Source organism: Prionailurus bengalensis, chromosome A1 (assembly GCF_016509475.1).
Source record: "Prionailurus bengalensis isolate Pbe53 chromosome A1, Fcat_Pben_1.1_paternal_pri, whole genome shotgun sequence".
NCBI classification, from domain to species: domain Eukaryota; kingdom Metazoa; phylum Chordata; class Mammalia; order Carnivora; family Felidae; genus Prionailurus; species Prionailurus bengalensis.
In genome coordinates, this window is record NC_057343.1 from 190,206,556 (window position 1) to 190,231,706 (window position 25,151).

Sequence of the window (25,151 nt, forward strand, 5' to 3'; positions counted from 1 at the left end):
CCTTCTACAGCATGTGTGAAGGTCCTCAAGCAGCAGTCAGATCTGCCACCATATGTGGGTGGTATGTTCACCTCATATAATTATACACTTACTGATGGAAGAAGATGTGAAAGTAAAGTGTTAATTTCGAAGACACAAAATGGTAGTTGGGTTTTAGGAAAGGTTGCTAAGTTCTAGATAGTGGTGCTTCTCAAACTCAGAAGTGTCAAGAATGCCCTGGGGATCTTGTTAAACTGCTAATGAGGTCTCAGGTGGGCTTGAAACTCTAAATTTCTAACAAGCTCCCAAATGATGCCAATGCCATGGACCACACTTTAAGGAGCAAGGTTCTAGACTTGTGTTGCCTTCCATCTCATTTTATGGCTAACTCTTTGCATGATCAATGTTAGTTTTCCTATCAGAGTGATGTAATGATATATATGTCCATATAATCTTTCAGTGAAAACAGCATGGTGTTTAAAGTATATTCTTGGGTATATTTCATCAGCATGAAGTGTAGATTGACGTGTATGATCTCTGAGAGGATCTTGAAGAATTTTAGCTGTACATTCGCACATGGGAGAAAGGGATGGGATGATTCTGAGCATTGATTTTCATTATTTTATTTTATTAAAAAAATTTTTTTAACTTATTTATTTTGAGAGAGAGAGAATGAACACAAGCAGGGGTGGGGCAGAGAGAGAGAGAGAGAGAGAGAGAGAGAGAGAGAGAGAATCTCAAGCAGGCTCCACACTGACAGTACAATACTGAGTTTGAACCCACAAACCATGAGATCATGACCTGAGCCAAAATCAAGAGTCCAGCACCAATTGAGCCACCTAGGTGCTCCAAGCATTGATTTTTAGATGTCAAGATCTCTTTGTCTTCAAGATGATTTTTTTTGAGAGGTGAGACTTATTAGTCTCATGAAAGAGACTAGTAAGACAAATTTGGTAGAAAGAAGCCATTCTCTCCCAAGATTCTGAAGAATTTTTGTAAAATCATTTTGGCCTTGCCACCTTTTGTCCTGAGAGATCTGAGGAAGAGAATCCCTGGATTCCTAGTTTCCTGGAAAATGTTTCTCCTGGCTAGTTGCTGACCCCAAGTTGGTAGACTTGGGTGCTTTGCTTCCCACACATGATTTTTTTGTGTGTAGAGTGGGATTAGCTTTGCTGGTAAACAAAACATGTGATGTCACTAGGTGTATATTGCTCAGTGTCTTGAAACATGAGATTGGGTTTCATTATAAACTGTTTTGCAGCTTGCTTTGGCCCCAAGATGAGCCATATATCTATCTCCCTTGACCGAGCCTGGGTTATATCATAGCAAGGCATATCCAGGCACAAACCAATTCATGTTTAATAAACATGTCTAATAGACACGTGCCATGACTTACAAATATCAGGATCAACTTTCTTGTGCTTCTCAGGGCAGCAGAGTTAAAGGTAGACTTTAGTGACATTGGGGACCTAAGAGTATTTATATAAGACTTCTGAGGCTTTGTTTTCCCTCATAGGACCTGCTAGTAAAATGTCTAAAGGTGTTAAATTATAGGATGTAGCTCTCATGTGGGATGAGAAACCAACTCAGTCTGTTATTTTTTATAGAGTCTAGAAAGCTTTATTTTTGCAGATAAAATAGTTGTTCTTCACTTAGTAGAAGGGCTACTGAGATGAGGGGGCATGAACTGAATTTCTGGAAAGCTTCAGTTTCCTTAACTCTAAGATGGAGTAAAAATTATCATTCTGCTTATTTTACAACATATGAGTAACAAGGTTTTGTATGCATAACTAATTTGCAAATGATAAAATGTAAATGTAAGCTTTTAGAGAAAGTACTTGTGATAAACTGAAACTGGATCATTATTTCAGTATAGGGTTTCTCAACCTAGGCACAATTGACATTTTAGACTGCATAATCCTTATGCAGTTATGGGGGAGGGGAGGTTTGTCCTGCACATTGTAGGATGTTTAACAGTTTGTTACTTGCCTCTATCCATAGAAACTCTTTCATGCCCTAGCCTAGTCATGGCAACCCCAGATGTCTCCAGACATTTGTCAGTGTTCTCTGTCAGTGAATCTCCTAGTTGAGATTCATTGGTTCAGTTCTATACCTGATGACTTCTGACAGACTCTTCTTGGTGACAGTGTGACCATCCCAATGAGTGCTCTCTGTTATAAGGCATGAGAGCTGCCTGACACAAGGTCCATACTGTCCTTCAAATACATATGCTCTTCCCTGTGAGTCTCCAACTGTCCTCAAGTAGGTAGACTCCTCTAAATATGGGCAGCAACCTTGACCACCACAGAGTTAATTTTTGCATTGAAGAAGAGCTCTTCCCATCAGCAAGGACAAATTCCTTACTGGATCTCAGATTTAACCTGCTTTGTTCCCATCACCCACTCGTCACTTCCTGGGAGAGGATAGAGGGAGCTTGTGGCAGAACGAACACTGATTCGTTTTGTTTTGTGTCTGTGTATGTTTACATGTCTCATTAATTATAATTTTTCCACAATTAGCGTGTGGTCTTACACATGTTGGCACATGAGTGTTTATGCAATTAGAGAATGGAGAAATTGCCTCAATAAAATTAAAGTAACACCTCAAATAGCCCTACTGAACCTTTCTAGTTTTTCCCCTGGGTTGTTTCTTTCATGTTTATTTCCTCCTGTGTTCTCTGCATCATTTCATGCTTGTAGCCATTCCATCCTTCTTGAACCCATCTTTTCCTCGGATTCCACACAACAACATTCACTCATTCTCAGCCTTTACAAAGGGATGTTCTTTATTTCCTCTCCCGTAAATGTTGCTCTTCCCTAAGTTTTCTTTAGAGGTCCAGATCTTTTCTCACTTTGTAGGCTCTCTTGAGTATCTTCTCCATTCTCAGCAACTTAACCACTAGTCAGGCACTCAGAACTCTTAAGTCAGGCTCCCTGAGACCTGACATCTAGACCCAAACCTAGAAGTCCAGCTGCCTATTGGATACTTCTAGGAGCTTTCACCCAGTGGGTCCCAAACTCCATTGTCATCATCTTTCTTTTCTTTTTTTGTGCTTTCACCACAAGCTGGCTTTTCTTCTTATGTTCCCTATCTTGGTTTACTTCTGATTACATTAAATGCTGGGGAAATGACTGTTTATATTTCTGTCAACATTCAGTGTGTTCCATATATGTGTGTATAAATATACATCCCCAAATGTGTACCTTGATGTACATGTATGGACATTGGCCATGATGATGATGATGATGATGATGATGATAAAACTAATTTATTATATGAGAAGTATTGTGTTAAGTATTTTACATAAGTTTTCATTTTATCTTCACAATATCCCTGTTAGGAATGTGCCAATATTACATTTATGAAATGTAATTTTAGGAATGAGGAACTGAGGCTTAGAGGGGTTAAGGAACTTGTTCAAAATCACACATTTACTAAGTAGGAAGGAGGCAGTGATTTAACTCATCATTCTGACTCAGATGTTATCTAATGTTGTAGAGCAGTAAGGAACTTGTTCAGTATCTATAGGAAGACCCTTATTGCAGAGAAAATAAGGAAGTCTGTCAACATCGAAGAGCCATAGTGCTACCCATGAATGTATGCTGGAATCTCAGGAAAGCCAGCTGCTTGTCTTATAATAGGCCTAAAGATACCATCTGCATGAAGAACATTGGAATACCACCAAAGTTCATCAGGCAGAGAGTGGAGTTGCATGAAAGGAGAAGAACTTGAATATTGTTTCTGAACAGAGCTACAGTGTTGGCCAATTTTTATTTGTATGAGCTTTAGAAAAAGAAGCTACTACTCAGAAGATTGCTTGAGCTTCACCTAACCTAGGGAGGTTTGGGCCACTTCTCCAGAGCCAAAAAGACCCATCACCTAGATGGAACATAAGTAAAGTGGCTCCAGATATCTCAGAGTACTCTGTGACAAAATCATACTGCAGTTCCCAAATCTTAGGACTGAACCAAGTGGGGGAAAGATCAGTCTTCCCTGCAGCTATCCTGGCTGACAGAGATGTGTCATAGAGACACTAGTTGAACGTTGCCTGTGAATAAGATGTATAATTTCCATCATTTCTCTCATAGTGTACCATTAGGAAGTTGATTTTATGTTATTGTTGCCTCTGAGAAGGGATGAGAAAGTGTCTTTTTGGCAGGAGAAAACTCTGGTCTACCCTTGACATATCAATGTGTCTTTTCCCAGTTCTAAGTTATTGAAAACCTTAGACCTAGAGACATCTGATGGAAAAACATGCTCTTCTGACTGTTAAATAGGCTCTCTCCAACAGTCATGGATGCCACTTTCCTCTCATCTCATTTTGTATGCTCACCAGGCCAGCCTGATCTTCATACAGCCATGCCAGAGCATGTCTCCTCTGAACAGCAATCAGGGGCCTGTGTAGGTGACTGAGGAGGACATAAGAAAGGTTGTTGATCTCTTGACATGTAAAGACATTCTGTCAAGCAAACTCAGCCTCAGAGCGGCTGAGCTTCTGGTGTGTAAACAGAGACTACTTAATTACACAGGTCATGTCAATTAGTGTGACCTTAGCGTTTTCAAGAAATTAATCACTTTCTGCAGAGCTCAGCTGTGTTCATACTTTAAGGCATTATGGAATAAACCTTGTAGAAAATCTGGTACAATATTTTTTTCTTCTTCTTCTTAATTTACAATGGGTGTTTTCTTTTGAAATGCCCAGGCTGTGGTTTGGGTAACAAACTTGCTTTAATACAACAGTGGATATAGGCTTCATTCAGTTCTGGTGGGTGTGAAGAAGTAGGGAGGAAGGGAAAAGGTGGGGGTAGGTTAGGATGGAAACAGCTCATGACAGGGAGAAATTCACTGTGACTAAAGAGCCTGTTTCTTCATCTTGACACTAAAAAGATGCTAATGTCAAAGGACGGTGTTAAAACCATGTCACGGGTCTGGTTTCTAACTGACAGGAGCTAGACAATTCCAGGTTAAGATTTAAGTCCTTATCAATAGCTTTCCTTGTTGGGGCTGGCAGCATGAGGATGGTGAGGAAAGGGACAAGAATTGGGTACAAGCTGTCATCACAGTAGATGCCATAATACCTAGGGACTGGTATCATTTCCAAATTCATCTTATCTCTTCAACAAAAATTTTCCATAGGCTACAAATCTATATTCATGTATAGATGTTAGATCTGTGACTATATATGAACATAAATTTAAGACATATTCCTTCCTTCATGCATGCATGCACTCAGTATTTATTGATGTAGTAAATGGTGAGTATATCATGATGAACAAGAAAGACAGGGTGTTTGTCCTAATGAAGATCATATTCTAGCTGGGGTCTATTAGTTGGGATGATACTAGCTGCTATAATAAATAGAACAAAGAATATAATGGCTCATACACAACAGGTTATTTCTTGCTCACATAACAGTACAAGGCAGGTGTTCTTGGTCAGTGGACAGATCTTGTACATGAAGCGATTTGGGGACTGGGGCTCTTTTTGTTTTGTGTCTCCACTATCCTCTAGAACTTCATTGTCTCCATCCATCCAGCTTAAGGGTAAAGAGTATATGGAGGGGGTCATGGACTTCTTAAAACCTGGTCTTAAAAATGACCCTTGTCACATCTGCCCATATTCTATGGGCTAGAAGTCTGTCACACGACCATATATAACCACAGAGAGACCTGCAAGTATCTACTTGTACAGCCCAAGGAAGAGAGGAAGTGGATGTGTGGGTAACAGTTACCATTGGCTGCTGCAATGTTTACAGATGAATAATTACAAATCGTTAAACATTTTCATTATTGCTCTAAAGACTATTAATACTATGAAAGAGAATACATGTGGGATAGGGGATAGGAACCTAATTTAAAGTGGGTGACCAGGGAAAACTTGTGAGGAAGTGACATTTAAGACAAGAGCTAACAGATAAGAATAAATCATCTTGAGAAGAGCCAGAAGAATTTTCTGAGCAGAGAGAACAACAAGCTCTAAATTCATGTTTATTTCATGTTTATTGGAGGAGACAAACAATCTTCTTTCACTCATTAGTCATTTTGTGTGGGGGATGGGAAACCACCAGGAGAAACCACCAGGTTACTCATCCCGAATTCCCACCAAAAATGTGTTCTTTTAAAAATGATGACATGGGAAATGACGGTAAAAGGCAACTCTCTGCTTTTGTTTTTTTTTTATGTGTATGTGTGAATTCTGATTCTGTAAATTTTGGAGAATCCTTGTTATTTATTCAAAAGCCCAGAGAGGCTCTGAATCAATATATTATAGGGTATGCTTAGAGGATTCTTAAAATACATGCCCTACCTCTGCGGTTTCAGTCTGTTTTTAAAGGCACTTAAATAAAGAAGGAAATATTTGTATCCTTTTTATTTCTTTCCCACTGTCCCCCACCCCGTTTCATATTGTTTTGACAAATAGCGCATCTCGCAATTAAATTCTTTACCAACAGAATGCTAGGGGCCCGAGCTGCAATCACTCTCTTCATACAGAATAATTTCAAGATGCACCACGCTGATTAATTATACTGAAAGCAGCTCTAATGATAGTTTCAGAATACAGGATTAATTCACATAACATGGTAAATACAAATGGTGGATTTTCAACCTGATATATTAAACCATTACAGCTTATTGGGCAAATATGTATCTTGGCATGAGCCTTATGCTGGGCCTTGGCAGAAAATATGCATCACTGAGAAGGAATCCTTATGAATGCGATTTGGTGAGTGGTGGCTCTGCACTTAGGGGAAATAAATTTCTACATTAAGTACAGTCGCTATTGAAGAAATGTAAAATACATTAAAGGATAGATGTTTAAAAGTGTTTGGTTTGATCAGTGTTGCCAGTGGATATTGGTTCTGAGGATGCTTATACTTATTGAGACTTACCAACAAAAGATATCCTTACATTCTATTGCTTTTTAAGTTGTAACTTACAGAGCTCTTATTATGTGTGAGACGCTGTACAAGGTGTTTTGCATGAATGATCTTACTTATTTTTCCTCTGCTCTTTCCCTTGTTTCCTTTGCTCCAAACAAGCATTGGAGCACATTGTCTTTCCTTATTTTCTTTCTTTTCTCTTTCTTGAATACACCAAACTTATTCCTGCCTCAGGATCTTTGCGCTTACTAATTCCATCTTCCTAGGAAATTCTTCTGCCACTTCATTGAATAGCTGGCTACTTCTTTTACTCAGATTTCAGCTAAAACATCACCTCCTCAGAGACGCCTTCCTTAATCACCCAATCAAAAATAGATCTCCCCTAGGTATCGTTCCATCCGCATTGTATTTTATTCTTGGAACTTTTCACATTCATAAATTTTCTTTTATTGTTTACTTACTGTTGGAAAACCCCTTTCTGTCCCTGATAAGCACTAAGTTCTTGGTACATTGCTGCTTCTCTAGTATACAGAATAATGCCTGGAGTATAGTAGGCACACAACTTACTCCTATGATTAAGTGACTTATATAAGGTTACAAACTGGTAAGTGATGGAGTTGCAGTTCACATTCAGGACTCTCTGACCCCAGAATCTGAGCTGTTGACTAATATGCTATTTTCTCGCTCCCAATTTTCACCTCCGTGTGTCATAGAGTCATTAGTAGAGAACACACATGGCAATTCTGTATGTTTTGGCTCACTGCTACTTAAAATAGCCAGTGGGAACACATAAATGGAGAGCACCTGTTAAATGCCAATGACACCATCAAGAGTCATCAAAGGTATCCTGATCCACAGAGAGGGGAACAAGATTCAGGTCACTGAGGAGCTTTTATGTGAGCATGTGTCACAGTTCAGGAGACAGAAGCTGAGTTTAGTGTCCAAAGGTCCAAATTAGTTTAATGTAAGTATCTGAGGATTTAGAAGTGTCTGCTCTTGTCTTACTGTTAAAATAGGAGATATTTTTGCCTTGAGCCTTAAAGAGTAGATTTAATTCAGTTACTCACTCCCATTCTCCTGCAGTTCTGCTCTGCTACATCCTGTAGGTTCATGCGTCCTCCATAATTTTTAATGAGTTATTTGGGATCTTTCAACCAGATAGAAACTGGCAATCAGGCAGGTTTCAGAAATGATCTCATTCCATATCAGTCAAGGATATTTTAAAGGACAAAGTTAATGAAGACCTAACTCCTAACTGCCACAGACCATTTTTATGTATATAATACTTAAAGTGTAGTCAATCACTTAGACCCCAGAGATGTATACTGGAAGATACCAGCAGACTCAGGAGAGAAAGGACTTAGGCCAGGAGTTTGTATTGAGGGTCCAGAGGCTGTTGTGGGTAAGAACTGGACCTGGAGTCTGAAAGTTTCCCTTCAGGTTTGCCTCTGCTCTTAATTTGTCTTAAGACCCTGAGGATGCTTTTGAACTTCTTGGGGTCAGTTTTCCAAGCCTTAAAAAGACATGTTGAACAAATATGCAGTGTCATAACTACTGAGAATTTCTTTTATCATTTTCTCCTATGAATCTCATGTGACAACCTATTTTTTTATCCTAATGGCATTTATTAAGAATCACATTCCATTTTAAAATTATTTGAAGCCATGTGACTCCATCAATTCAGAGTTCTTTCATGGGCATGAGATAACCAGTGTTTCCACATGCACATGATTTGATCCTGTATTGACAAAGGAAAATTACTGAATGTATGCTATCTATGGATAGCATGCTATCTTCCTATGGGTGAATTTAGGATTCCCTCTCTGCAGTGTTGTTCCTGTTACTATTTTTGAAAACTCTTAGTTGGAAGTTACTAGATTGGCTGATTTCTTGGGTCTTTTGAGGAGTCTGTAAAGGGTGTTTCAGCAGGCAGGTAGAGTAGAGATTGTGGGCTGTGTAGGGTTGGGAGTAGAAGTTTGATGATATAGACTTCATTTTGCAGAGTAGTTTTAGTTTTAGAGAAAAATGAGAGGAAAGTATAGTAAGTTTCCAAAGACTCCCTCAATTCTTCTCCCCCATTTCCCCTATTATTATTATTATTAATATTTATTTATTTTTGAGAGAAAGAAAGCACACATGCATGCCCATATGCATGCATTCAAGTGGGAAAGGGTCAGAGAGAGAGAGAGAGGATCCAAAGCAGGCTCTGTGCTGACAGCAGAGAACCCAGTGTGGGGCTTGAACCTGTGAACTATGAGACCATGACCTGAGCTGAAGTTGGATACTTAACTTATGAGCAAACCGATGTTCCCCCCATTTCTGCTATTATTAATATCTTTCATTAGTCTAATACTTTATTACAATTGATGTGCCATATTGACACATTATTGTAACATAGTATAAAGTTTATGGTTTATACTATTGTTGATTTTTATGTTATGTATTTTATGGGTTTGGACAAATGCATGATATTATGTAGAATGGTTTCACTGCCCTAAAAATCCCCTATTCTCCACCTATTTATCCCTCCCTCCCCCCAAACCCCTGACAACCATTAATCTTTTTACTATCTCCATAGTTTTACCTTTTCCAGAATGTCATGTAGTTGGAATCATATAGTATATAGCCTTTCCAGATTGGCTTCTTTCATTTAGCACTATGTATTTAAAATTCCATGTCTTTTCATGACTTGATAGCTCATTTCTTTTTATTGCTGTATAATATTCCTTTCTATGGGTTACCAGTTTGCATATCCATTCACCTATAAAAGGACATCTTGATTGATGATGCCTTTTATTTAGCTGGATTTTTATTGATATAATTATAGACTCACATGTAGATGTATGAAAGAATACAGAGTGATCCCATGTGTACCCTTTACCCAGTACCACAATAGTAATACTTTGCAAAACTATAGTACAACATTATATAGTACTATACCATATTCATATAGGATATGAACATTGACAAATCCACCACCTTACTCAAATTTCTCTAGTTTTACTTGTGGTCATTTGCATATGGGTATGCTTTTCATTTTGTAAAATTTTATCATGTAAGGTCTGTGTATCTACCACCACAGTAAAGATATTGGGCATTGTCATCACTACAAGGGTCCTTTCTATTATATTTTTGTAGTAGCTACATCTACCTTCCCTCTGTCCCTAACCCTTGGAAAGCACTAATCTGCTCTCCATTTCTAAAACCTTTTAATTTCAGAATTATGTTAAGTAAATGGAATGATGCAGTGTATTTGTTTTCTATGGCCGCCATAACAGAATACCACAGACTGGGTGGCTTAAAAATGGATATTTATTTTCTCACAGTTCTGGAGTCTGGAAGTCCAAGATCAAGGTGTCAGTGGGTTTGGTTTCCTCTAAGACCTTTGTCTTTGGCTTGTAGATAGCCATCCTCTTGCTGTGTTCTCACACAGTCTTTCCCCTTTGCCAGCACACCTTGGTGTCTCTTTGTGTGACCAAATTTCATCTTCTTAGGATGCTAGTCAGATGAGATTAGGGCCCACTCTAAGGGACTTACTTTAACTTAATCATTTCTTTAAAGACCCTGTCTCCAAATACAGTCACATCCTGAGGTACTGAGGATTAGATATTCAACATGTAAATTTTGAGGGGCTGTGGGGGGAAATAAGTCTGTAATATTCAGTATGTAATCTTTCGGTACTGGCTTTTTTCATTCAGCGTAATTCTCTTGAAATTCATCCAGGTGTGTCAATACGTTGTTTCTTTTTATTACTGAGTATTAGCCAATGGAATATTGCTTAATGCCTTTCTATTCCATGTACTTGAAGCCTGTGCATATAATGCTTTATATTAGGGGTCCCGAATTAATGCACACATAGAATAAGTTAAACAAAAAGGTAAGAAAGCCACGTAACAGACCAACTTTAGCACCAATGTCCTTACACTGGGTTACCATATATCAGCTTTGAAAACCAAGAATTGTAATTTTATAATCATTCAAAATTAATTTGCTTAAGTAGTTACTTTTTGGAAGGAGGTACTTACTACTAAAATATTCTAAATTTAAGCATTGAAAATATTTTTATGATCTAATCTTTCTCTTGATTCCATATTTGTTTTGGAAGTGTTTAAAAATACAGATTTCAACTCTTTTGGTTGCTTTTGTCATAAATCCTTCTTCTCCATGAACTGCTACTTTTGTTAATGTGATCTTCCACCCATGACTGGATTTTAGCTGCTTTTGTCTTTTTGAAAATCTGCTCATGAGACAGAGATTATGGTTCACGAATCTTAGATAATTTAGTTGGGACATACAAGGTCTCCTGCCTGATATGCAGAAAACAGGGGCAGCCTGAAGAATGATAGCAGGAAATACCAATAACAAAGCTCCCAGAGAACCCCTGATTCATATGAAACTAGACTGAATTGATGTCTAGTTTATAGATTATTTTCAAAGCCATAAGATTTTGTTTGGTTTCAAGCCTAGAATATAATAAGCTAAGATGCCAATGGGTTCTAGGCAGTAAAATTATATAAACCAGTGAAATTTGCAGTTCACACGAGGCCTAAATGATATAATTATATGTTGTGGGAACAAAGGTCTTTAAAATTGTACAATTTCATTGTTAGACTGATAAAGCAGTGAACATACTAGAGATAGTTTCTGTATCCTTTTATTTAAAATAACAGTTTATACTGGGTCTTCTTTAGGCTTCAGATGATCAGCCCAACACATTATCTTGAACTTTTTGTGGAGTATCACCAACAAAGCAACAACTACACTACTACTGCCACTAACATTTTTTGAGTGCTCCGTAGGAGCCAGGAGCCATGCTGGCCACTTTAAATAATGGAAGCCTCACAGAATCAGGGATTGTTATTATTTTTTCCTCTTGAGAGGCAGGAACACTGTGGTTTAGGGTTAAGTTAACCTGGCCAGAGTCACATCACCTAGGAAAGATAGGGAGTCCAGCATCATAAATTTTGTATTGAATTTTTCCCAATTCTAAATTGAGAGGGTAAAATTGTAAAAATAACAACGTTTAGGGATATCTAGTTCCTGGATAAAACAGAGGAGATTCTGAGCCACTGAGATGAGCCAAGATGTTAATGTAAAATCTCCAAAGTCCATGGGTACCTGCAGATTTCTCTTGGTTTTTGTTTGTCTGTTTGTTTGTTTGTTTTTGTTTGTTTGTTTTTTGTTTTTTAATCCCCTCATGCTGAGAGCCCTCACCTGGGGGGATGGACCCAAATAGAAGGTACCATGGAACACACCGGGTGTTCATCAGTATATCTATGGATTGCTATATTAGAAACCTATGCCCTAAATAGAAAATTAATTCTAAAAAAATATAGTGATAAAAATATACTTGTACATAACCTTAAACATGTCAACTTAGACTAATACCTATTTTAGGAGACATAACTCGGACATCCTCATGAATAAATTGGAACAATTTATTTCAAAACCATTCTACAGGAGCACGGCCCAATAGAACATTCTGCAACAATGGAAATGGTCTATATCTGTCCTGTCCAATAGTAGACTCTAGCTGCATGTGGCTACTAACCACTTGAAATGTAGCTATGGAGACTCAGAAACAATGGAATTTAAAATTTTACTTAATTAGTTTAAATTTAAATAGCTACATGTGTAGTTACTGTATTGGAAAGTACAATTCTAAAAAGTAAAGACTTATTTATAACACATACCATAAAAATTTAAATATACCTGTTCCTCATATTCCCTTCATTTCTTTCCCTGGGTAGGAGAGTGAGGAAGGGGTTAGAGAGGGAAGTGTTGAGTCCAAATGTAAAATCATTTTCCATGTTTACCTGTCCCAAATTCAAGCTGTGTTTTGTTGACAAAATTTGGGAAGGTTGAAGAGTTGGCAGGCCTGTCTGTCCCCTTGCCTGCATGAATGTGTCAGCACCTCATTAATCTTGTGTTAAACTGTGAAGGCCCTTTCCTTCCCACTATGGGCCTGTTTTTAAAGGACACTTCAGTGCCCCCTCTGCATCTCACAGATTTTTAAAAAATTTACAAGTTCTGTAGATTAATTTCAGCTTATGTTTTATTTAAAGATATCTTCATCATTCACAAATTGGAATGAGAGAAATTATTTTGGGAAGCGGGAAGTTAAAATGTACTGTCGTGAGTTTTTGAGGAACATATTAGGTGTTTATTTTCTAGAAATTAAACGCATGAGGATTCTGTTTTATCCTTCTCCAATTTGAATTGAAACTTCAGTGAAATGATTCTGTCACACAGTGGTCTTGGTGATCCTTATTTTGCAAAGAAAAAAAAACACATAGAGTGTGGTTGTTGTTGTGTTTTTTTTTTTTTAACTTAACCGTTTTTGTCATTTTTGTTCAATGTAAGAACTAGATGACAACATCTTTAAACGATACTGAATATTTTAAGCCTAAGCCTGTAGCATTTTGTCTTACAGGTGCATGGTGAATTGTCATTGCTTTTTTTTTTTTTTTTCCTCTCTCAAGACAGACGTCTAGAATAACAACTTTCTGTATTTCCTGACACTGGAAACAGATACCGTTTGGGATTCCTTTTATAGTTTCTTCAGCTAACGACTCCAGTGACCACTCAATTGTGGTCTCGTAGTAAATCAAAAATTCTTTGAAAGACCCAGCTCTGTTATATAATTATAAATGTCCTACCTCCCTAACTAAAAAGAAAGTGAGTTTCTCTTGCCTTAAATAATATGGACTCTACGTTGGCACATAATACTTTTTGAAAATAAAAGAATGGACCACTTTCTTCTCTTTCTCCTCCTCCTCCTTTTACACTACCCTACAATTGACGAGGCATACACATAATGTTCAGGCTGTGTCAGATCTGGTTGGTCAATCATGAAGAAAGAGAAAAACCACTTTGCAAACTGCTGCTTCAAGTGTACGCAGTCCTCCCATCAATGACTTGCCCTAGTTGGAATTTTGGTTTTCACAATTACTGAGGCCAAAACCCTGAGTCCCGGAATGGACTCTCAATTGTTTACTTTGTAGTTTAATAAAATGGAATTAAAAAATAAAATCAGGGGAAGATCCAGGTCTGGCCAGGAGTCAAGAAGAGGACCATGAGAGAGGGCCTCGTGGGAGGACCCCCAGAAGCCCTGTCCTGCAGTCATCCCTGGGAGACCCCAGGGTGGAATGACCACGTGTGTTGTTTCCTGACTTCCTCATCCGGGTCAGAACGACACTAGGGGCTTGATTTAAGGAGCAGGGCCTGGCGTCTACAGAAGGGAGGGCGTGGAAGAAAAAACGAACGAAAACTAATAACCAGGTTAAGGCAAATCAGATCAAGTCCAACCAACTCCACGGTACTATTGGGAGCAGCGTGTTCGCAGCCTGCATTTCACTGCCATCTTTGAGGCTGCGAGAAGGGGACTCCGCCATGTTTTCCCCAGTTGCGTTTAGGTCAAAGACGCCGACAGTGGAACTTGCAAGCATGGTTGGCGTCGGTGGGGTTGGGGGGCACTCCACTAGGCTGGGCAGACAACAGGCAGGCTTCGGCCAAGATCCAGCGTCTTGCCCTCTGCTCAAGTCACGGGAGGAAACAGCGGCGTTGCACCAGACTCTAGAAGTCGGCGAAAAGGCTTCCTCAGAAACTGGGGCCTCAGTGTGTGCCAATCCTTGTAAAGCGTTTCACCTCTTCAGAGGCTAATGCCTCTCAAAACCAAGAACAATTAAAGCGAGAGTCTTTCCAAGCAACTGGGGAATTGAGCAAAATAAATCAGAAATCCTCAGCCTCGGCTCTGGAGGTTCGCCTCATTATGAGAGCAGATCTATTAGCCCTCTTGCCTTTGTCTTTCATTTCTCAAGTGAGGTGATTCTAATTAAATTAATCTGCATGTCAATCTATCGGTGATCAATCAAAGAGCCTGAGGTCCCCCCTATGCTGCAGGGTGCTTGCGGCTGACAGGGGCTGATAATGGAGGAAGAAATAAACTGTCGAGGAAAGTTAATTAGTCAACATAATAGGTGGATTAAACGGGAGCTGGCTGATTGCTGTTTCCCATGTCAAAGCATGAGGTGGGAGCTGAAGCTGCAATTACAGACAATTATTATATTTGGTTGTAAGAGGTCGCATGAATAAACATATCTCTGTGGGTTTCAGTTTTAATCCTCTTCCCCATTTAATATAAGGAGAAGTGTAGGTCATTTTTTTCTCATTGTTTTAGTCAAAGTTCTCCGAGAAAACAACTTTGCCTGTGTCCCTTCTGACAAACTGGGTTCAGAGTCAGTTATGAGATGGCCAGGGTACCTGAATTACATCTTGGGCCAAAGGCACCATTTCTTTTTCTTGTTTTGTTTTGTTGTGTTTTGTTTGCTTGTTTTTGGCTTCAAAACACAGATCTAAGACCCTTCATTACCAATGATCTTTTGGGGAGGGATTGTGCTGTTGGTGGTAATGGGGGTGAGGGTGGGGGAGGGGGAAGGAAGTTTGGTCTGATTAATCGAAGTAATGTGGGAAGAAAAAAGTACAAGAAACACCAGAAAGACGCCCAGGAGGGAAAGCTGCATCCCAGGTCTCACTGAAACCTCTCTTTTTCATTTCTCTATCCTCTTAACCCTGACGGGGGAGGGGGGGGGATATTTTAAAGATTCAAAAGATTTTTATTTGCATGATCAACTGTGATATCTGCTTCAGTGTCTAAACTGAAGGGTAATTTAGGTGAAACACAACCACCGTTGTGTAAAAAAATATGCTAATAAAGATCCTCTTGTTAAAATTATGGTTAACAGTGTACCTTCTGCTGTATAACTATAAACTGTGCAATTTTACTTAAAACTGCATCAAAAGCGTTCCATGCCAAAGACCCACTCATCAATAGCTCCTCTTGTTAGACTTGTACAGCATAAGCACCAGTTATTATGTGAAATAGCTATGCAATTTTCTTCAGCTCCCAGCTGTTATTTATTTAACTTGAGTTTATTACCCTCCATGCTTTTATATTAAAATGTTCATTCATTTCTCTCTTCTGTCTCCAGGTCGTGGTGTCTACGACAGTCAATGTGGATGGCCATGTCCTGGCAGTCTCTGATAACATGTTTGTCCATAATAACTCTAAGCATGGGCGGAGGGCTCGGAGGCTTGACCCCTCGGAAGGTACGCCCTCTTATCTGGAACATGGTAGGCAAATCATTTTCATTGGTTGGCATTGCTACTTTAACTGTGAATCTATTTGGTTTCTTTCTTCCAACTCCACCACATTTTCTACTCTGTTTCGAATTTCAAATGTTCTATTGAACGTTATTGATACTAAGTATTGAAAGACAGGAAGACATCTTGGAGGCCCAGCCTTTCTTGTTGCACATCTCTCTACCCTGGAAATGGCTGATGCATCTTTCCTTCAGGTTGAGAGAGACTGGGTCTCCAGGGAGACCTGGATCACTGCTTTATTTTCGGCTCCCACTTGACTGAAAAATAAAGGAAGGCCAAAGAAAGGTCATAAATATTGTGGTACATTTTGAGTTTATAACTGACTTGGTTGTTTAATAAACTCCACCATCTTTACAATCCTGCTGGTGTACCTCTGTAACTTCATATTGAACCTCATTTGGAGATAATGTCCAAAATCTAGGTCAGAGGCATTTTCTGAATTTGAAGCCCAAACCAAATGTCCCTCCTGTGCCTCGTGCATAATCTTCTCCTCATCAGCACATAATAGAGCCTGCTTTCTGTAGGTGGACTTTGTTTAGGTGAAATCACATTTGTCTTGAATTTGTGGCTAATCAGTGGTAGCTTTGAGAGGACTGGAGGAAACCAGATAAAAACTTGAATCAAGGAAAGTGAATACCACTCAAAGGAACCACGGGCTAGATTGAATGTACATCTGAATGTTTCTGTACTGCACGTATATGTAATGTATTCTTCCTTCTGTCTGCTCATCCATCCATTGATACATCCATCCACCTATCTGTTCATCCATTTATTTATCCATCTATCCATCCTCCATCCACCCATCCATCTATTCATCATTTATCCATCCATCCAACCATCCATCCAACCATCCATCCAGGAAACAATGATTGAGACTCTACTCAATACCAATCACCATGCTAGAATGTCTCTTATCTTCTTCAAGTTAAACTCTAAACCCATTTCTCTACTTCACTTTCTAGTTTGCTAGGTCAGCAGGATTCTTTTCAAAACACTACTGCACAAATTACCACCTGATTGTCTGATTTTTCCAAGGGCCGTGAGCCGTCCATGATATAATTCAAAAGGTAGAAAACCCCCTTCCCTGCCAGCATTCTAATTTAATAAAAATACCACTATCATTATTTTTGCCTGTTTTTTTTTTCCTGCACTTAAGGAATATACAAACTACTTTTTATTAATTAGCCAGATGTAACACGCTTAGAAGGGTTTCTTCACCAGTTTTACAGTCTTTTTAAAGTAAACCATCATCTTTCAAAAGCCGCTTCTTTATGGTTTCATTAGTGCTGAGATGGATGGATATTACTTTTTTGCAGAAGGCCATTTGAAATACCTGCTCATGATTACATTCCTAGTTCCATTCCTGTGCTTGAAATTATTCTGATCCTCACTTTATAGTAATATTGCCTTTTTAATACCCTTGGAGTCACTTAAGGCATTGTATTACTAGAAGTATTTAGAGGAAAGGAAGAGGAAAAACTAGGTATATACTCACTGGGCACAATTTGGAGAGCAGTGGCTTAAAAACTGAAGTCTTGTTTTTGACTGTGGCTGGTTAGTTACAATGGTTACTGCCCTGTCCAAGGACAGACTTGACTATCACTTTGAAATCTACCAGTCATGGGTTCATAGTTTCAAAATGTGCTCCAAGTGCAGACTATACCCAGCTCCCATTCCTGGCCTTGGGAAGTCAGTGACAGACCACATGACACCATGCAAATTGCAAATCATCCCTCTACTTGGTGGGGGGTGGGGGGGGGCGGGGAACACAAACCAACAGAAACAACCTGCTAGGAAAGACACTTCTAGAACATGGAGGTCAAGAACATTATTTTGCATTGTGATATGGAGGAAAGACTCGATGTAAATTCAATTTTTAGTTTCACCTCTGACCTTTACGTGACCTTGAACAAGTCACCTTACTTTTGGGGATCCTTAGTTTTCTTCTTGGTAAAATGAAGGTGATGATCTGTAGGGGTAAAAAAACTGTGTGCCTTGAGTGGGGCAGGTCATGTACATAGGGGAAGTGGGCTGGGTGGAGACTGCAGAAGAAGGGCAAGTGTATGCTCTATTGTCCCACAGAGAGTTGTGGCCAAGGGGACTGAGGGCCCAGTGGGGCCAGATGTTCTAGTGTGGCAAGAACAAAAACTCCTGATTTTTAATTGTTGGTAACTAATTATAAAATTTTTAAACCTAGAAGGGAAGAAGGGGGAAATGCCACTTAGGAGGAATAGAGCCATAGACTAACAGTTTGAGATCTCTAGATCAAAATGTCTCTAGGCTTCATCCCAGCTCAAATATCCTTGCTTCTAGGTATACATATTAATATTTCAATTGGAATATCATATTATTCTAAGTTTTAAAGGCAATATTTTACTCTTCGGCTCCAATTTACCAGTCTACGAGTGGCTGCGTTATTATTAACATATTGTTCATGAAAATGATGACATTTCACTTGTTAATAAATGGTTAACCAACAGTGGGGATGTGGCCGTGTCCTGTCTTCTTCAGCTAGGGGGCCTAGCTCTCACCAAAGCCTTACATTATTTCTCTCCAGAAGAATAAAAGGGTAGACACCTTGAAATTCTTTGTAATGACAATAACATGGAAATCTGCTTCTCTGCAGAATGAATCAACCAACCACACGTAACCACCCACTCATTTAGACACTTCAAACTGATACATAAATATCTACTCAGCAAAGGATGACTATTGGGCTCTTTCATTGGGGATGTGTGGGAGTGGACCTAAATGCTAATGCATGTTGATTTGGGGGTATGGTAATACTTTATCTTACCATTGAAAAATCCTGTTTGAAACTGTCCTGTTTAAAACTTCCAGAACCAAACCCCTACTCCTTGGCTGCTCCAATCCTTCCTTCATCCCCACCTCAGACAGCCTCTGCACAGTGAGACTGCTGGCTATTTTCACCTTTTAGATGACCTGTAGGAGCCTTCATTTTTCCTCATTCTGGGCTTTTTACCATCTCATTTACAGGTAGCCTGAATTATTTTGAGCAACTCTGCACATCTCTATTTATATCCTGCCTGTCAGACAGTTGGAGGAAAGTTCCCTTTCGTAGCTCATGTTTCTGCATATAAGTAGAAATAGAGACCATGCTTTACATTCATGCAGTCCTCCCTGTGTGACCCATGGATTTCCAAACCTCCCTGCTCAAATAACTGCCCCTGGATTTCAAGTAGGAGAGTTCACAAAGGCAAATTTATTTCACAGAATCTTTCATGGTCCAAAGAGAGTGAATCCTGGCACGCTGTAGCTCATGGTAATTGCTCTCCCTCATTTTTTTCTTCATTCATAAATACTGAGATTTTCTTTGGCTGAATATTTATGGGAGAGTTTAGACTAGTGAGTTTTCGTCTTTAAGCAGTAGCTTTATGGAAGATGTATGCTGTGGAGAGAGGTAGCTTCAGAAGGTGGCTACTCTCAGGGTTTCAGTTTTTGAAAAAGCATAGACTTGGGGCCAAAGATGAAGAATTCTTGCCACCCATGGTAATGTACAACCCTAGCTTATGTGTCTGCCCTGTCTTCCCTTCATTTGGGCAAGTTCCTGGGGACTGTATGCTGGGGATCTTTAAAGGCTTAGGGAGTGTTGATACTGTCATTATTGTTCTCTTGAGTTTCAGGTTGTGTTTACTTGAATTTAAGGCCAATTGTGGCATCAGTTTCTCTATTCTTTCCCCCATGGCAAAATGCGGTGCCCTCACAAAGCTATAGTGCAGGGACCCTGTCAGCTTGCATGCGCTAACACTTTATTATCTAATGATCTAATATGCAACAAGGCAAAGTGCCGGTGCTCATCATTCTGACACAGAATGCCGGGAGAAGTGACTAAATTACTTTATGTACCATTAGCGCTAGCAGCTATGGTGAACTCACCGGCAGCATTTATGCAAATGCCTGTGAATACACTCTAGTGGCTTTGTCAGAAAGCCTTCTGACAAGCAGTTTAAATGCTCATTTTTTTTAGGGGACATTTTTTTTTTTTGGCGTGCATGTGTTTTTATCCTTTCCTCCCTTCCCTTTGCCTCTATTCTCTCCCCTTTTTGTATGGTTGGAGGACATGCCTTCTCTGTGATCACTCGGAAATCTGAGCAGGTCAGAGAGCTCAGCTGATCATCAGTTAGGCACCCTTTCTGGTTTTAAGGCCCCAACTGGTGTTTTGCATAGTTAGGTTTTTTTTTTTTTTTAAATCGGTATGAATTTGTATAGTTATCATATGTATTTGAAAAATCAGTAAACCTATTAATCAAGAGTTTTTAGAAGGTGAACACTTTAATGTTAATGAGTTCTAACCTAAGATCCTACTTAGTTTCTTGGCTCAAATATAGATGATTTTAAATACCCATGCTTTTTAAAATTGCAAAACAGTTGAAATTTAGGTTTTGTAGGCATGAGATACAAATGAATTAAATTTCCCTTTAAAGTAATTCTACAGATAAAGACATGAAGTATAAATGTGCCAGGATCCCAGCATAAAACAAACCTAAACAAAAGTAGGGTTTGGTCAAACTAAAAACACTTTATAGAATAGAGAGTGGTAATAGAATCACTGGGCCCATCTCTTTGCTGTAATTACAGCGTTAGAGAAGTAGAATCAGATTTTCCCCACCACCAGTTAGTTCTGACCTCTCCATTGTAGTTTCCCTTTCCAGCTGTCCCTGACAATATGGTGTTATTCTTGCTCTTTAGCATTTGACCTTCTTTAATCCTTTTGCTCCAGACAGAAGCAGTTTTTGCTTCTGTTGGTTGCCCCTGGGTATCCAACCCCATTGACTCCCTGTGCCCAGCTGCACTTAAATTTGTTGTTTTATGGACATGTGGAGAAAGATGATTCAGGCTTGGGAAGATTACTCCAAATTGAGAGACAGCATGGAGCTTCCAACAGAAAGGAGAGGCCCCCTCTTCTCCCTTCTGTGTAATGAGGCCCTAAGAAGTGGCTAGTAAATATCAGCCGGATCTAACAGAGGGAGGATTGGGCTGTCTGAGGGAAGAGCTGGATTCCGGACCTGACTCTGTCATGAACTAGCTGTATGACTCTGGGCAGGTACTTTGCTTCTGTGGCCTCATTTTGGTATGCATTCAATGAGAGCTGGGTTGGGTCATCTCTAGACCTTTTAGCATGCACAGTTTTTGGTGCTCTGGACTGAAACTGTTGACACATGCCTCTCCTTGTCTGGAGGTGCCTTTGGAGAAACAGGACCTCAGGAGAACAAAGAAATCCACTGGATGTTTCCGGTATAGCACTTTCTTTGGATCTCCAGCCAAGGAATGAGGTCTCAGCTTACTGCGACTTCAAATCACTCCTTCTCCGTTCATTCATTCTAAGCATCCAGTACGTGACAGACACCATGCTGAGATACAGTAGCACAAGGCAGATACAGGCCCGGTCTCCACCAGCCCATGAGAGCTATGCATAAAAATGGGGACCATAACAGGAGTGGGGTGGGGGGAAGTGAGGTGTCAGGGAAGCTTCTTTGAGAATATCACATTTTTGCCGAAACCTAAGAAAGAGCTGAGTAAGTTTTCACGAGGTAAAAGGGACAGAAACAAATTTCCAGGAAGAGGGGACAGTGTGTACACAGGCTATTTTGCTTAGGTGAGTTCAGGGAACCTAGAGGAGACTGGGATGACTCCTGTTGCTCCCTGTCACTGGGAGGATGGCAGGAGATGAGGCCACGGTGGCTGCTGAGGGCCAGATTATGCAGGCCCACATGAGACACTCAGGCCGTGGTTGTTGGCAATTGTGAAATGGTGTGGGGGGCCAAGCAGGGCTTTGATGAACTCATTTTCAATTACATGGACTCCTAGTGTGTCATGAAAGCCCAGGGCAAGATCACTCTGAGTTGCTTATAACCTTGCTCTTCCCTGCCGGCCCTTGGAAGCTCACCAGGGAGTTGGCTGTGCCTGGGAGCCGTCCCCCTGATCACTCCTCATTTTATCAATAGTGCAAGTGTTCAAAATAGGAAGAAAGTCAAACATTTTGAGAGTTCTTTTTCCAGATGGTTTTGGCTTATCGATTTGCTTTTTGCATAAGTAGCTTAGAAAGAATTTACCTATTGACTACTGTTGAACTTACAGAGACTTTTTTAAGGCCTTCAGAATGGAGGGCTGCTGTGTTACTTGGCTATGAAATGTATATTATTTGTCTAACCCCACCAAACTAAAATTGAATGAGTGAAAATAAACTAAACAATGAAGAGAAGGCATACTATCCCAAATTTCTCTCTTCCTCTCCCACTGTGGTCAATGGGTGAGTGACAGCTCATGCCAAGTGAAGGGCCACTGATGTATAAAAGGTCATCCAGTGCATCCTGTCATTTTCCAGATAAGGAAACTGAGACCTAGCAAGGGGATGTAATCTTCTCACATTCACATAGATAGTTTCTGTCAAAATCTATTTGGTGCTCTTTACCCACAGTATGCTGGCAGGCAAGTGTGAATTCAGGGGGCACACAGCTTTATAGTCATTGGGTTACACAAGACATTGGAGGACTTGGAGTTTACTCCTGATGCCTTTACAGTTCAGGTTGCTATCAGCTTGCAGGGGTCTCTCTGGGATTCCAAAGATCATGAAAGATACATCTCTCTAGCTTCCTGACAGAAATGCACTTTCAAAACATGAGGGCCAGGTATGAAAGATGCAGACAGAGCTTTACACTTAGACAGTGGCCCTTCATATGACTGGTTTTGGTGAAGAATTCCAGTCAGGCCCACTGAGGGAAAAGCATTTTGGTGAAGGGTCCAGGTTACTGTAGATAAATATTGATGTCATGCTTTGTTACTTAGAGTGGCACATTACATCTTATCAATTGATTTTCCTACTTGAAAAAGAAAGACAGATGAATGGACAAACATTAGGGCTAAGAATATCCAGATGTGTCATAGAATAGAGCTCATAGGCCCCAGATTCTCAAGCATCAAATCAGGCCTTTTTCTTTGAGCAGTGGGGAAGTAGCCTTTTGTCCTCCCTCGCAATAAAAAATTACGTGGCAAGAAGTCAAGATAATGAATGAAGATGTTAAGTGGAGACTTGTTTTTCAGTGTATATCCAGAGTAATCCATAAAGTGGGTAACGCCAGAAATCCTAACGTTGGCGACTTGATAGCCAGCAAGCTCGGGGTCAGGCAGATGAAAGAGTCTTCAGGAGCCACAGGTCACTGCCAAGCAGGTGATCTGTGTTATTCTTAGTTGAATCTGACACTACCCATGGCACTAATGGGAAAGGAGAAATAATGCTGAGACTTTGCTCCCCTGCTTAGTGGTGACCAGGCCAAGTGGCAATGTGTATTATTATTATTATTATTATTGCTGTTGTTATTTGCTATTATCAGCTAACACTTATGGAACATTTACTCTGTGCCAGTACTGTGGTAGTTATTTGACTTCTCAAGTCCTCCAACAAATCTGATGAACTATAACAATTACTATTCTCATTTTATAGATGAGAAAACTAGGGTTTAGAGAGGGTCAGTAACTTACCCAATGCCACAAAACTAATTAGAATCCGACCTGAGACTTGACCCCTGGTCTGCCTAACCACATAGCCTCTGCATAATAATAGTACTAAGAATAATGACAGTAATCCTCAGTGAGTCCTTACTATGCCAGGCACATAGTAAGAGGCACCCCTCGTAAAGATGAGGAAACTGAGATTAAAGAGAGGCTAAGTTATTTGCCCAGAGTTGCACAGCATATAAGTAGTATATCTAGAGTTCAAACCCAGAAAGCCTGACTTTGGAGTCTGTACTTTCAACTACTTGCTCTGTATATAATGCTAAAATTCTTTCCATCTCTTATTCCACTGTTCTTTTTCTCAGTACAAGGAAGGCAATTATGCTGGTATCTTAAATAGACCTTTCAAAAGTTAACTCAGAGAATATCTTCTTCTTTTTCTTAATGGCATACTGTGTATGTTTACCTTATAGCTTATTTTCCTTCAGTAATAACCTATTTTTTTTCCCATGGCTATTCCACATTCTGCTAGTCAAATAAAAAAAATGCTGATTTTGTTTGATGACTAGTATGTTTTCTATGGGGTTGGCAAGATAAGAAGGAGACTGGTAATATTTTATTTATTTGTAAGGATGTTCTAACTCATCTCTGTAGAAATCATTTGTTGACCATATGGGCTTCCTGGCATGTATACAAGGTAGAGAAAAAGGAGACCAGAGGAATACTGTGAGACTGTGAATTAAAAGGCTGTTGGGATACTAACAGCCTCCTTGTTAGGGGACTGAAGGGCTGCTAAACCTCATGCAGCAAATAACATGGGAACATGATATAGATTTGGGGAGGCTGTTTTCTGATATGAATTTCTTGACAAACCTATCAACTTTGGGAGACGTCCAGTATTTGGTATTTTGAATGACCTAATAAATGAGTGAGCCACATCTAACTTATTTTAATAAGCCCGGAGTGTAGGGAAGAGCATGGTGGGAGGCAGGGAGTGGTGCTTGCTGCTTATATGTTGGACCGAAATGACAGAACTTTTGTAAACCTAATTGTTTTATCTTATGTTTGGATACAAAATCATCATAATTCCAGTTGTGCTTATTTGCATGACTGATTATTCCAAACTAAGGGCCTCTTTCTACTTACTTGTCATAGGACCTTCTCTGACTTGAGAGTATCAGAGGATTCAAGGGATATGAACATGCAAATGAAAGCGTTTGCAATCTGTCATCAATCTTATTAAGATGAGATATTTAGGGTCAGTGGCCAGGAGTGGGTTTGAAACATTTTTGTTTGAACATTTTCAGTTGCGCATTCAGAAACAAAAATAGAGCCTGCCTCTACCTTTCAACCTTGCTACGTGATCTCAAATATGTATTTTGATTTCTTTGGATCTCAGTTTCCACATTAAAGGGGAGTTTGGTAGCTTCCTTCAAGTCCCGATGATTTATTATTTGAATCCAGCTATTTCTGTGAGAGGTCTCCTATCTCCTAAGGTGTTACACATACACTTCCCTGGTGAGTGGCCACCAATACCAAGGTGATGGTCATTTTACAGGATAGATCCAAGGCCAACTTCTCTTCACCTTGAGCATTTCTCTAAGAGATCAGCAGTGGGTTCCAGGAGGCCTGGAAAAGCCCAGAGTGTAGCATACAC

At 39.7% G+C, this 25,151-nt stretch overlaps 1 protein-coding gene across 8 annotated transcripts in view; it reads left to right on the plus strand.

Annotated features, from left to right (window-relative positions):
• EBF1 (EBF transcription factor 1) overlaps positions 1-25,151 on the plus strand; it is a 390,777-nt gene that overhangs the window by 248,341 nt on the left and 117,285 nt on the right. For 4 of the 8 annotated variants that reach the window (XM_043597059.1, XM_043597070.1, XM_043597099.1 and 1 more), the window contains exon 8: positions 15,850-15,991. In XM_043597059.1, the coding sequence (XP_043452994.1) occupies positions 15,850-15,991 (142 nt within the window). The remainder of the gene's footprint in view (positions 1-15,849; positions 15,992-25,151) is intronic. The other 4 variants (XM_043597081.1, XM_043597117.1, XM_043597090.1 and 1 more) reach the window with 1 other exon arrangement.